Source organism: Echinops telfairi, unplaced genomic scaffold (genome assembly GCF_000313985.2).
Source record: "Echinops telfairi isolate 266 unplaced genomic scaffold, ASM31398v2 ScPeMD7_25;HRSCAF=90, whole genome shotgun sequence".
Lineage (NCBI taxonomy): Eukaryota > Metazoa > Chordata > Mammalia > Afrosoricida > Tenrecidae > Echinops > Echinops telfairi.
The window spans coordinates 2,196,583-2,209,716 of NW_022103922.1; the positions used below are offsets into that span (position 1 = coordinate 2,196,583).

The following is a 13,134-nucleotide window of genomic DNA, read 5'->3' on the forward strand; positions in this document are numbered from 1 at the left end:
GGACACAGGACAGGGGAGCGGCATTACTAACCATGCGCTCCTGGGAGAACCAGGGCAGCCCAGACGCCTGGGGCCTGCTTCCCGCACCTAGCCCTCTCTGAGGCAGGTCCAGCCCCCTGCATCCCACCGCCCACCACCCACACCCAGACTCCTGCATGGGCCCCAGTCTCCACAGGACTAGAGTCAGACCCAGGAGCCACACTGTGCCATGTGGGTCGTCTGAGCAAAGAACCCAGGCTAGGGCCTCCTTCCAAGGCCGCCTTCCAGCTGAGCACACAGCAAGGACAAGGGCGCATGTCCTGAGAGTGTCCATAGACAAGGCTGGGGACCCAGCCCAGCAGACTCCCCACGGAGTCAGGGTGGAAGTGCTGGGTGCCTGGGGCATTCGCCTGCTGGTGTCATTCACAGCGACCCTCCAGGACAGAGCAGAACTGCCGCCGTGGGTCCTGGAGACGGCGAACCCTGTTCAGAAGCAGCCTCCTCGTCCTTCCAAAGAGCAGCTGGTGGGTTTGAACGGCTCGCCTTCTGGTTGGCAGCCCAGTGCCTAAACCCACCCCCCACTCCCCATCCCTAGCCCCATGGCTCCTAGAGACACGGAGGCAGCTTAAAGCTCAGCGAGGAGCAAGGGGTCCCTTCTCCGGGAGCAGGCAGGGCCTCGGTGGAAGATGGTAGCGGTGCCCCCACACTCACCACCACCTCCACCCGGGCCCACGGCTCCCTGGGAGGTGGGAGCACCTACATTTTCAAGTGCCTGAGAGCCTGGGGATCTATTTCTCGGATGAAAACAACTCCCCATCCTGGCCCCCTCCACCCTCGGCCTCAAGTCTGACTGGAAGGCTCACGCACGCCGTGATCGAATTCTAACTGACAGTCGAGATCTGAGCATTCCTCACGTCTGTCTTGAGCAAACACCTTCTCCAGACCCACGAAGCAGCTTTGTGCAATTAGCCTTGTATGGTTGCTGGCGGGGCCTTGACTACGTGGCGGGACTTTGTGCAAAACCACGCACAGAGCCTCCACCATCAGCAAAGGCACCGGGTGGTGGGGAGGGGCGGCAGGCAGAAGGTCGCCTTGCCCCGGGTTCCCCATCCCCTGGCGTCTCTCCCCACTTGGGGCACCTTGACCCCCAGGCTGCAGGTGGGGTTCTGCCTGGTGTGATGCTGGGTGGCTCCCACAAACCTCAGGGCTCCACGGCCCCTCCAGGGACCACGTGCGTCAGGGGCAGTTTGCATCCAAATCACTCAATAGAAAGAAACCCCCATTTCCCCAAAAAGTCACACTACAGTCACTAGGGAGCCAGACACATCGCTTGTGTTTCTGGGCCAGGACAGGGATGTCTGGCACTCTCTGATTCAGCTGCATCCAGTTCCCAGAGAAGCAGGCAGCTCCCCCCCACCACACAAGTCCCCCAGGGTAACCCCATCCACTGCTGTTGGGTAAACTTCAACTCCGAGTGTCCCCACGGGACAGATTCAGACCATTGTAAAGGTTCCTGGGGCTGTAAATGTGTACGAGAGAGGCAGCCTCCTCTCTGTTTCCATGAAGATGCTGGTGGGTTTGAACTTGCAGTTCTTCAGTTAGCCGTGGTGTGCTTCAACCACTGCACCGGCAGGGCTCCCCTGCTGGGGGACCCCGTAGAGCGGGGCAGAGCTGCCTCTGTGGGTTTCTGAGTCTGTGGCTCTTTCCAGAAACGGAAAACCTCTTCTTTCTCACAAGCAGCTGCTGGTGGTTTCAAACGGCCGACCACAATGAGCAGCCCAACGTGAAGACACTGAGCCACCAGGGCTCATTTGCTGGGCCACGGCCCTCTGCATAGCAATGTGCACAGGTGGACCCAAGGGGCACCTGGAGATTGAATCACACAGCCGAGGCAAACAGGGTTATCGGGGATATGACAGCTGGGCTGTATCTGGATATTGCTCTGAGACCCGGGCCATGTAACAAGGTTCCCAGAGCCTTTAATTCCGCAGAAACAAGAGCGGGAGGGAGAGGATGCCTCGCACCACCTCCCCCACAGAGCGACCCCTCATCAGTGAGGGTGGAAATGGCCCAGAAGGACAGGCAAGGGTCCCCGCTCCCCTCCTCCACCCAGCTCCGGGAGGGCGAGAGCTTGCACTAAGTATTCAGGCAAGCCAGACTGCTAGGTTTGAGCAGTATCCGGCCCACACTGGAGTCCAGACCCCTGGACTGTGGGTGTGGTGATGGTAAAGAGGACACGTCAATGTGTGTGTGTCGGGGGGTGGGGGGGGGGTGTCCTAAACCTCATCTCTGCTGAGGACAGCGCCCACTGGGAAAGACAGAATCATGTGAGGATGGTGGAGGGACAAGGGACAAGGGGCATTGGACCGTGGAGCCCACGCCAGAGCTTTCCGCAGAGCCCACAGAGAGTCTCCCTCAGATGCCGAGGCCGAGATGACTAGAACCATCTGCAGGGCCCACAGAGAGCCTTCTCCTTCAGCGAGCAGCCCAAGTTCACGCTTTGGCCCCTGACCCATAAGAAAATACACCCTCTTCCCCCAGGGGCTTGGGGTCACAGCTAAGAGCCGACCCAGTTAACAGGGAAAAGGCGGGAGACTAGGGGTGCCACACTGCACCAGACCAGCCCTTCCTGAGACCACAGCTCCGTCCCTCTGTCCTGGGGCCCAATCACCACACTTATGCAACAAGGAGGTCAGGGCTGCCCTGGTGTGAGCCAGAGGGAGATTGAACAAGAGACGTGCCAAACCCTGCCCCTGTGTCAGCCAGAGGGAAGCTGAACCAGGGAACTGACAAGCCCCGCCCCTTGTGAGCCCGAGGGAGGTTGAACAAGCGACTGTCAAGCCCGGCCCCATACATCCACTGTTACCCCCAGATAGACCTGGCCTCCCAAGATTCTCACCTTGACTCCTCGAGGGCCTGGATAGCCAATGGGACCCTGGGGGCCAGATGGACCCTAAAACCAGAGGGGAAAGGCTTTTAGCTCCATCTCGAGTGGGCAGCCAAACGGCTGGCTTGGACCTCCCACCTGCACGTGCCCCCTGGCCGCCAGTAAGGATATCCCAAAGGTTCTGGCAGAGGGACTGCCCAGCCCCTTGCCCCCCGTGCATGCCCTGGGTCAGTATCCACCTACCCCTGCCCACTCCACCCCCACCCAGGAAGGCAAGGCCACCAAGGCCAGGATTGGGGGCCGGGCACTGCAGGCTGCTGATGGCCCTTGTGACCTGTGTGACCAGAGCCCCAGGGCAGGTCCACAGATGGGGCTGGGGCAGGGGTGGGGGGAGGAGCTCCGGAGAAAGGGAATGACAGCAGTGCTGAGGAAGAGTGGGGCAAGAGCCCACTCTCGGGGGCTCCCTGGAGGGGCGCAGACTTGAAGCCAGTACTCACCTGTCCTCCTTTCTCTCCTGGGGGGCCTTCTTTACCAGGGTGCCCCTGTCACGAGAGAAGCTTCCCTTAGTCCACAGCCATCTCTACACGCTCAGCCTCTTCAGCACTGGGTGGGGATGGCCAAGCCCCCCTCTCATCTCCCTCCCTGGGAGCCCTGGGCCTGAAGAGGGTGGCCGGGTCCACTCAGTGCCGAACAGCAGGGGGCCCAGTGTTGCCTATACAGCCCCTGGAGCCGCAGCGGCCTCCAAGGCAGTGCCACAGCCGGGCACAGAGGTGACAGCAAGGGTGACAGAGGGGAGGGGCCAAGAAACCAGAGAGCACGGGCAAGGCCTGGCGTTGCCAGGCGGCCCCCAATTGAGGAGGGTCACAGTCCACCTCCTGCACACCGTGGCCCGCCGGACTCAGCGCCAGGTGGCCACGCAGGACCCAGAGTGAGGGCCCTGTTCTGCGCACCGGGCCCCAGGGCTCTCCAGCTCTCGGCAGCAGGAATGTGGGGCCAGGGTCGCTGGGGACACACAGAGATGGGGCCAGGTGGAGGCCGGACACTGTCACTCGTGGGAAGCCCTGATGCTCCCGGTTCTCTGTGGGGGTGCCACCCCCGGGTGCCTTGCAGGCTGAGAGGCGCTAGGCAGTCCAGGGACCGTGCCCAGGACAAGCTGAGGCCCCGAGGACCTGGTCATGTCCCTGTGGGCCAGCCCACAGCCTCCTTAGGAAGGGAAGTGTCCCTGATCACAGCACTGGCCGCAAGGACTGTCGGGCTGAACAGCTCCAAGGACCCCTGACTGGCCGCCCCAGTGTTCCCGGGACAAAGGGGTGCCTATGATGATGCTGGGGACAGTGCCGCCCCGCCCCCCCTCGCTCCCAGGCCTTCTTGGTCAGGGCAAACTGGACCCCTGATGTGGAGCCCCTCCCTCCTCTCGCAGGGACCCTGCAGGCAGAGTAGAACTCGCTCGGGTGGTTTCTGAGGCTTTCCAGCTCTACAGGGGCAGAGAGCCTCATCTTTCTCCTGTGAAGCAGCTGGAGGGTTTGAACCGCTGACGGTCCGGTTGGCAGACCAACACTTTACCCAGCGGGCCACCAGCCACGATCCCAGAGCTGCTCAGCAGGTTAAAGCCAGTTTCACGATGCCCTGACTTGTCAGTGTCTGTAATGCTCACTGATCCTGGGCTGGCAGGGAGGCCACCCTCCGCCCACCAGCGCCCCAGCGCCTGGGACTAACGCACGGCCGAGCCCCTGCACCGGTCTGCCCTGCGTTTCCTTAGATAAAATTTACATGGAATGTATCAACGCAAGTCAGCTGAGGCGGAAAGGGAAACAGAGGCGAAGTCCTCTTATTGAAAATCCTTGAACGAGGGTGGGGGGCGGCAGGTGGCAGAGATGGACAGCGGAATGAGAAACAAGATTGTGTGTTTCACAATAAGAACTTGGACCATTTCCCCTTTCTTCCCTACCTGTGTGCATTTAGTCCATATTCCGTAACGAGCACAATGGAAACATTATAAAGCTTCAAGTGCCAGTATCTGACTTTTTTCTGATTACAAAATCTAAGAGAGCTCCCTAGACCACGGGCAAAGGGGATCCTGCCCTCCCGCTCCTCCCGGCCCGAGGCTGAGCTGCGACCTCACTGCTGTGCGCCCTCCCTCTGCACCCCCTCAGGGAGGAAGCCTATCCTGTGATGGGCTCTCAGGCCCCTGGCCAGTCCTTGACTCGCAATTTCCTCAGTTTCCTCGGGAACAGTCCGTGGGGCCCAAACCTCCGGCAAACACACTGACGCCGTGGCCGTAGCAACCGGTCCAGGCTGCACAACCCCTGTGAGGCTGACGCAGGCACCGGTGTTTGCTTTGGTGCACTCAGCTCCCGGTGCGCCCTGACGCGCTGGCACGTAGCCACAGTGTCGTGCCGGGCCGGCAGATACACACTCCCCGGTGCCCCAGGATCCCAGGTCCCTTTCCTTTAAATGCCGGGGAAGAGGGCCGCGGACGAGTATCTCCCCAACGATTAACTAGCCCTTCTCCAAGACTGGTCTTTCCCAGGGGCGTGCTGGAAAGATCCCGGACGTGTGTGCGCGCGCACAAAATCAGATACCCACACTTCATCCAGGTTCTCACTGCCAGGAGGCAGGGAGGCATGTGCTTTTTCTAAAAAGGGGTGGTGGGCCTGAGAAGTTTGGGAACTTACGGCTCAGAGTCTAGTCAGGGGCCCAACCCGTCCCGAGGACTGAGGGCTGCCTCTGTCTTCACAGATGGGAAGGGAGGCGGGTAGTTTATCAGAAGTCCCGATTCACTTGGGGGTCTCACTGGGAAGGGGCCTCCTCCCTGCAGGCCCAGGCTCCCTCGGGGCTACGGAATCCACAGAGAACCATCTAGAAGGGGCTTGCTCAGCCTGCACTCCCAGCGGCCGACCCCCGAGGATGCGATGGGGTGGTTTGCGTTGGGTTGTTGCTGGCTGAGCTAATTTCCGTGACCCACTATGTGGCAGTGCCATGGGAACTCGTGAATCTGTGAATCAGCTGTGAATCTGAGCTAAGTGAAGGGCCACAGGGGGCCCATCTCAGGACCATAATGAGGCACCCAGAGCACCCTGGGCACAGTGAGGGGTCCCCAGGGCACAGCCCCGGCCCCCAGCCAGTGGAGAAACTGTGTGGAGGGGTGGCGAGGCTCGTGGAGACAGATGCGTGCCAGGCACCGGGCAGTAGAGAGCTTGGTCCACGTCCCCGCTGGATTGTTCTTGTGGAAAGATTAAAATGGCCACACGCACTGTGTCTTAAATAACTCTCTCCTCTTGTTTCCTGAAATTGGGTCTCTATTCAACACATACTGAATATGCTAAAAAAAGAATCACCCAGCGCCCTGGCAGCTGTTCACGGAGGAGGTGGGGGGGCCCACTAGTCACACCTCCCTGCGCCCCCACCCACCCACCCACCCCGCCACCCTGTCACCACCAGCTGGATCCCGATATTTCCAGGCGGTGGCTAATTTGGCCCCAAGCGCAGGCACGCGCACTCACACATCCCGAGAGCATTTGTCATCACCTCCCACTCTGGTGCACGGATCCCCCAAAATACCTGCGCCCCTACCCCACCCCGCCCTGCAAACACGGCACAGCCCAGTCTGGGGGTGAGCCAGGGCCCCTTTGGGGACGGACCCAGGGTGAGCTCTGGCCATGGAAGGCCATGCAAAAACCATGACTCCCAGGCCCGCTAGGAACATGTAGCCCAAGCCCGAGCACCCCTGAGTGATGGGGATCTCCCTTTCCCTGGGACAGCAGTCTGCCATCAGCCCGGAGGAGGGTGACCAGTGGCACCAGCCCTGCACTGGGACAGGAAGGGGACAGCCTGGGCGAGGTGGCAGGGGTACTCACCGGGGGTCCGTCAGCTCCGGGCATCCCTGGGAGTCCTGGCTTCCCCAAGGGACCCTAGGACAAAGCAGAGACCTATCAGGACATACCTGGGGTCCCTGGCTGGGGGCTGTCACCCTCTCTGCCCAGCCCCAAAGACACGGGATGCCTCAGGGAGGGGTACCCTGTTCCCTGTGGCAAGGCTGCCAGCATCCAGGAGGGGTCTCACCCTCTGTGGGGCCCCTCCCCTGCACACCTTCCAGCTGTGGGGCTGGTCTATGCCGCCACAGGGTGCCCAGCCTCCTGGGTCTCTCAGCCATGAGACCCACACACATGAGTGGACAGGCCACGGCTCTCAAAGTGTGGTCCCCACAGACCAGTGGACAGTGTATCCAGGGAGCTCGTTAGAAATGTATATTCCAGGCCACCTTCACCTGCCCAGTCAGAAACCTGGGGGGTCCAATTTGAGCTTGACAAGCCCCCCAGGGTTGTGACAGGCTGAGCAGCAAGGGGGGTGGGGGGGAGCAGACACTAGGTGTCTGAGGCTGGAACACAGCTCCAGCAAGGAGCCACCACCGAGCCCCCGGCCCCCCTCCCAGGACATGGCCTAGGTGCTGCCAGACTCAGACACGCACACATACATACAGAGACAGCACACACAAACACACAGAGACACCACAGAAACAGAACACACGCAGACACACACAGACACACACATGCACATACACACAGACACAGAACACACACGCAGACACACACAGACACACACATGCACACACACACAGACACACAGTGACGGAACACACACAGAGACACACAGATATACAGAGAGACAGCACACACAAACACACACAGACACACACACATACATACATACAGAGACAGCACACACAAACACACACAGAAGGCACACACAGCGTCCTGCTCAATGACCATTCCAGGTAAACAAAGCACAGCTAACGGTGGACACATTTCTCCGTGCGTTTGAGCCGCGCCCGGCACATCTGGAGGCAGAAGGAAAGAACAAGGTCCTTCCCCACTGCTCACTGCTCAGCCTCGGGGACCCAGGCCCAGGCCCCACGTGCCACCCCTGGCCCGACCCCCTGGACCTCCACCCTGGTCCCCTTGGACCCCTACCTTGTCTCCTGGAGGCCCGATGGCACCCTGGGGGCCAGGAAGACCCTGCAAGGAGAGACCAGAACAGAGAGGTCAGGCTCAGAGGACACAGACTGCCCTCTGGGGCCCCGTCCACCCTCAAACCCAGCCACCTCCTGCTGCCTCTGGGCCCCTGGGCCCTGGGCACAGCTCCCTCTGTCCCTGACCCACCAGCTCCCTAAAGGCTCACTTACCTGGGCACCTGGATTACCCTGCTGGCCCGGGGGACCAGGTTCTCCCTGGGGGCCCTGTGGAAATAGGAGGAAGGGTGCTGCAGGGGGCTCTGCCCAGAGCCAGCCCTTCCCTGGGGGTCTCGTCCCCACCCCCACCCCACAGGACCATGCAGGCAGTCCCACACCCGAGGCCTCCCTCCCCAAGACCTCAGGCCTCCAAGCTCTGACCCTGACCCCACTGAACAGCCCACACAGGACCCAAGACCCCCAGACCCCGGGCACCAACATGAACCCCAATTCAGCGGCACTGGCTCAGTTATGCCGACATGGCCGGGAAACTGTCAGAGTCTCTCACTGGGCAGGAAATCCCCCAGCGGAGCTGACCACAGCCTGAGCCCTCCTGGCACGCGAGCACCAGGGGCCCAGGGTGTACTCCAGGGAACCACTGCCAGCCTGGCTCCCCACGAGGCACCTCGGGGTGGCCCCCACCCCCGCCAGCCTTAGGATCAGCAGCCGGCTTTTGATAAGTGGAGTCCCTTCCTGGCTGTTCAACACAGCACCTATAGCCTTCTCCGACACAGCTCACCAGGCCCCGGGGCAGGGGGGTCACTGCCCCCCCCCTATACACACATACACACATGTGCACTGGCTGCCTAGGAGCTGGTCACAGACACTCAGCTTGAGGGTTCTGGGGCCTGTACCCCTTTCATGGGATTCCCGCCATGCTCTGAGAGCCACAAGCCCAGCCCCCTTCACCCACTCCTCATTCTGAGAGCAGCACCCACCCCACCCCCCACCTTCTAAGAGCCCCAGGATCACCTGCCGGGAGGCCATGCCCGGGACCCCACTCACCACATTTCCCTTCGGGCCAGTCTGGCCATCCATGCCCGTCACACCCTGGAGGCAGGACGAAAGACAGGATGCAGAAGAGACCCCAGGCCCAGGAGGAAGCCCCCTGGCTCAGACCCCCAACCTTAAAGCATGCCCGAGGGTGGACCCCAACATCCCCCCATCCCCGACTGCCAGCTCTGGGGATCTTGTGCCTCCCCAGCAGACCTTCTGTGTAGTGAGAGGAGACTGGGGCTGGGCAGAGTCAGGGTTTGGGGGCTGGCTCTGCCCCAGTGAATCTGGAACCTGGGACCTCAGCCTTCTGCTGGAGTCCCTCAAGACAGCAGGAGGGAACGGAGTGACAGGGGACAGATGGACGTGTCCAGCTCCTGCAGAGCTCAGAGCCTTGTCCTAGTCAGTGCCTACGGGCAGGCATGCCAGAGGGCAGCTCCGAGGAGGAGCCCAAAGGCCCTAATGGGCCACTAGCTCCACGGCTGCCCAGGGCAGAGACGTGCAACAGGACTTACCGGAGGTCCAGGAGGGCCTGGGGGTCCCTTTGGCCCGAGCAGACCTCGAGGGCCCTGTGCGAGCGAGAGAAGACAGGTCGAATCAGAGGGACAGCCCACCAGTCTGCTCCCCAGCCACCCTCGGCCCTCAGCCCCACTCCTCAAGGCCCCCACCCAGCCCTGCTCCTCTCCTGACACTACTCTTCCTGCACACCCCTGCCCTGGGACCCAGAAGGCAAGGGATGCCTGGAACTGCGGGGTGCAGACATGGGGAGATGGGGTGTCCTCAAGGAGAGACCAGAACACCCACTGTGCTGAGTGGACGCTGACTCAAAGCCACCCGACAGGGTCGACCAGAACACCCTGTGGGTCCCCAAGGCTTGTACGTCTTTCTGGAAGCAGACAGCCTCGTCTTTCTCCTGCAGAGTGACTGGTGGGTTTGAACCGCCGTCCTTTTTGTGAACAGCCCAACACTTACACCCTGCACCACCAGGGACCCGTTCAAGGACAGAGCAAACAAAAGCCCAAACCCACTGCATTCACGTCAGTTCCAACAGTGGCCGGCAGCCTCCTCTCTCTCCCTCAGAACTGCTAGTGGGTCTGAACCAGAGGTCAGCGGTTTGAACCCAGCAGCCACTCTGAGGGAGAAAGATGAGGCTGGCTGCTTCCAGAGAGGTGCACAGCTGTGGGAACCCACAGAAGCAGTTCTCTCTATCCAAAGGGCCCCTGTGAGCTGGCACTGACTCAATGGCAGTGAGTTTGGTTTTATTTGTGCTTGGGGGACTCCCTGGAAGAGAGGCACCACCTAAGGGTGGCCTTCATGACTTTAGCGCTGTCAAGTAACTGTGTTAGGGGTTTCTGGGCCAGAAGCTACAGCTCAGACTCAAGTCCAGAGCTCATGGTGGACATGGACACACTGGCCACACGGATGGAGGGGACAGAAGGGGCCCCAGAGCAGTAGCAGCAGGTGACAGGTGACAGCTGGCCAGTGTCTTGCTGTCGCTGAGGACATTTCCTTTGGCCCCTTTGGGGGCTTGGGTCAGAGCTGAGGGGCTCTGTGTGGCCGTGCCATAGCCTGTGTGGCCGTCACCATAGCCTGACTGATGGAGCCAGGGCATCCGCCCAGACCTCCCTGCCACCCCTGCCCCAGGATGGGGTCTGGAGCACCCTGCAGAAGGGTGGAGCTGGGATAGCACTCAAGGGGTGGCCAGAATCCCCCCACACATACACCCCATCCAGGATGCAATGTACATGCCCTGTGATACAGCCTGGCAGCCCCGGGAGGCAGCCTGGAGAATACCCCATGCCCTCTCGAGGGACCAGGCTTCCACAGCCCCCACTGCCTGGACCCACTCCTGAGAGCCCTGCCTCCTGTGAACCCTTTTTCCTCCCAGGGGACCCCAGCTGGCTCAGTCTCCTCCCCACACCCTGTCCAGACCGGTGCCCACGCGCAGCCCAGACTCACGGGCTCCCCAGGCAGGCCTCGGGGCCCGACTTCTCCATCATCGCCCTGTGGGGAGAGAAGAGGCCAGAGCTGAGGAGGACATGCTGGGCTCCTTCCACCACCCGTGTCCCACTGAGGTGGGGGTGCTGCAGGCGAAGGGCCCGGCCCTGAGAACCACAAGGTCCCACGCCAGGAGTCTCCGCCAGGGTCCAACATGGCCCGGCCAGTCCCCCCAGCTCTGAATCCTGTGAGGGCATGTGGTCACACTTAGCTTCTTCCTGCCAGTGCCCACCTCGCGCACTCACACCCACATTCACAAACATGCATGCGCGTACACACAGGCACATGCGTACTGACATTCACATGTGGACTCACACATGCACAATCAGACATACAACACGCACACCCATGCATACATATATACACACACAGGCAGACCCACTTACACACCTCATGCACCCACACGCACACTCACACACACACACTCGGGGTTCTATCTCCCAGGTTCCTGCGCAGGCTGCACAGGGGCCAGGCAGGCGGTACAAGGAGACACGGCAAATACGTACCCTGTCTCCGTCCTCTCCCGGAGGTCCTGGCGGGCCAGAGGGGCCTGGGTCGCCCTGGAAAGCAAAGTCAGCGTCAGTGTGCCGGGGCTCCCCACCAAGTGTCCCAGGGCTGCAGAGTTCCCGGGCCGGACACCGAAACAGTGTCCCTCAGGCTGCCTCTCTGTGTGGCACTCCACCCCCCAGGAGGGCCACCATGAGGGTGGGGCTCTGTCACCCCCTCTCCCATCAGACAGTCTCATTAGGAGAGATTCCTGCCAGCGGTGGGGCCATGCCCACCCTGCCACACACCCTGTCTTCACCAACCGAGCCCTGATGGCCCCCCACCCCCAGCCCTGTATGAGTCGTCACCAAGAAATCAACCTGGCAGTCACAGGCACAGGCATGTACATAAGTGTCCATGTGTGTGAGCATGTGTGTGTGCAGCCCCCTTAGTGTGTCACACACATGTAAGTGTGTGCGCGCATGTGTGCACTGCGGGGATATGAGTGTATATGTGTCTACAGGTGTGTTTGAGTGTGTGTGAGCATGTGTACACTGCAGGCCTACACGAGTACGTGCATGCACACACCTGGGCATGAGTGTGGGGGCCTGTGTGCACACCCACACACACAGGTAGAACACAACCTGTCACAGCACAGCAGGCCTGTCCACAGACCAGGAAGGCATGGGTAGGGAGGAGCCGCAGGTGTGTGTTTGGTACCTAATGCACAGTGTAAACCAGGCGCCGCACACTCGTGTAATGCCCAGTGTGTGCACAGAAGCCACGAGTGTACGATCCATGGTCGGCCCCCCGTGCGCCCTGCACAGAGTGAGAAGACAGGCTCTTTCCCTGCAGAGCCGGCTGCCCCTTCATCCACAGAGGGTCGAGGGAGGAGCTGTTACTGACACCCCCAACTCTTGCCAGAGGGTTGGAGTGACGGCTCCCAGCCCAGGGAGCCCGACCCCACAGAGGGCTGCGAAAAGCCCGAGGGGCACTTGGGAACCTCTCTGGTGCACACCCCCTGGACTTCACAGGGATCCACTTACCCGGTGGCCCTTCTCCCCTGGCAAGCCAGCCAAGCCATCAAAACCACGGTCACCCTGTGAGGAGGACAGGCGCTCAGAGACAGCCCCCCATGTGCCCCTCGAGGGTGCCCGGCTGCTTCGGCTCCGCAGGTCCCACCCCCGCTCTCCAGTCACCGACCAAGTCAGCAGATGGACAGGCGGAAGGTCACAGGCCCAGGTCAGTGTCCTCACATCCACCCGAGGGCGAGACCGGGAGGCAGGGACGTTGCTGGCCTCCGTCTTGGTCACACCCTCAGTGTCCACAGCTGCCTGGCCCATGGTAGGCACTCACACGCACTTGGATGATGGACCAGGAAGCACACACACGCACACACATCCCTATCCCCCTCCTATCACCCAAGAATGGCACCTTCCCACCGTGAGCATTACACAGCAGCGGGGTGAGAGGCCATGCTTCTAGGGGTGAAGGGACCCCGTGACTCTATGCACTTCAACGGCCACCCCATCCTCTTCCCGGCAGGTCACCACATCCAGCTCGCCCAGCCAGCGGAGAGGTGGCCAGGCACAGGGACACCGGGCTCCACAATCCCTTCCAGCTACAGCCTTGTTCCCAGCCGAGTCTCTTCTGGAGAACACCCACCTCCCCGAGCCCTGCCAGGGCCTTGGACACATCTTTCCGGGGGCCATGCATCAGGCAGACATCTCTCTCATGCCAACCTCGTGGGCACAGGGACCAAGGACCCAGACCTCAGCAGCAG

General features: G+C 61.3%; 1 protein-coding gene across 1 annotated transcript in view; it reads right to left on the reverse strand.

The window, feature by feature from the left end:
* Nucleotides 1-13,134, reverse strand: part of COL5A1 (collagen type V alpha 1 chain) — a 99,015-nt gene that overhangs the window by 44,407 nt on the left and 41,474 nt on the right. The window contains exons 17-26 of the mRNA XM_045289356.1: nt 12,398-12,451; nt 11,372-11,425; nt 10,827-10,871; nt 9,383-9,436; nt 8,880-8,924; nt 8,049-8,102; nt 7,837-7,881; nt 6,724-6,777; nt 3,364-3,408; nt 2,879-2,932 (exon numbers count right to left, since the gene is read on the reverse strand). Coding sequence (XP_045145291.1) covers nt 2,879-2,932; nt 3,364-3,408; nt 6,724-6,777; nt 7,837-7,881; nt 8,049-8,102; nt 8,880-8,924; nt 9,383-9,436; nt 10,827-10,871; nt 11,372-11,425; nt 12,398-12,451 — 504 coding nt within the window. The remainder of the gene's footprint in view (nt 1-2,878; nt 2,933-3,363; nt 3,409-6,723; nt 6,778-7,836; nt 7,882-8,048; nt 8,103-8,879; nt 8,925-9,382; nt 9,437-10,826; nt 10,872-11,371; nt 11,426-12,397; nt 12,452-13,134) is intronic.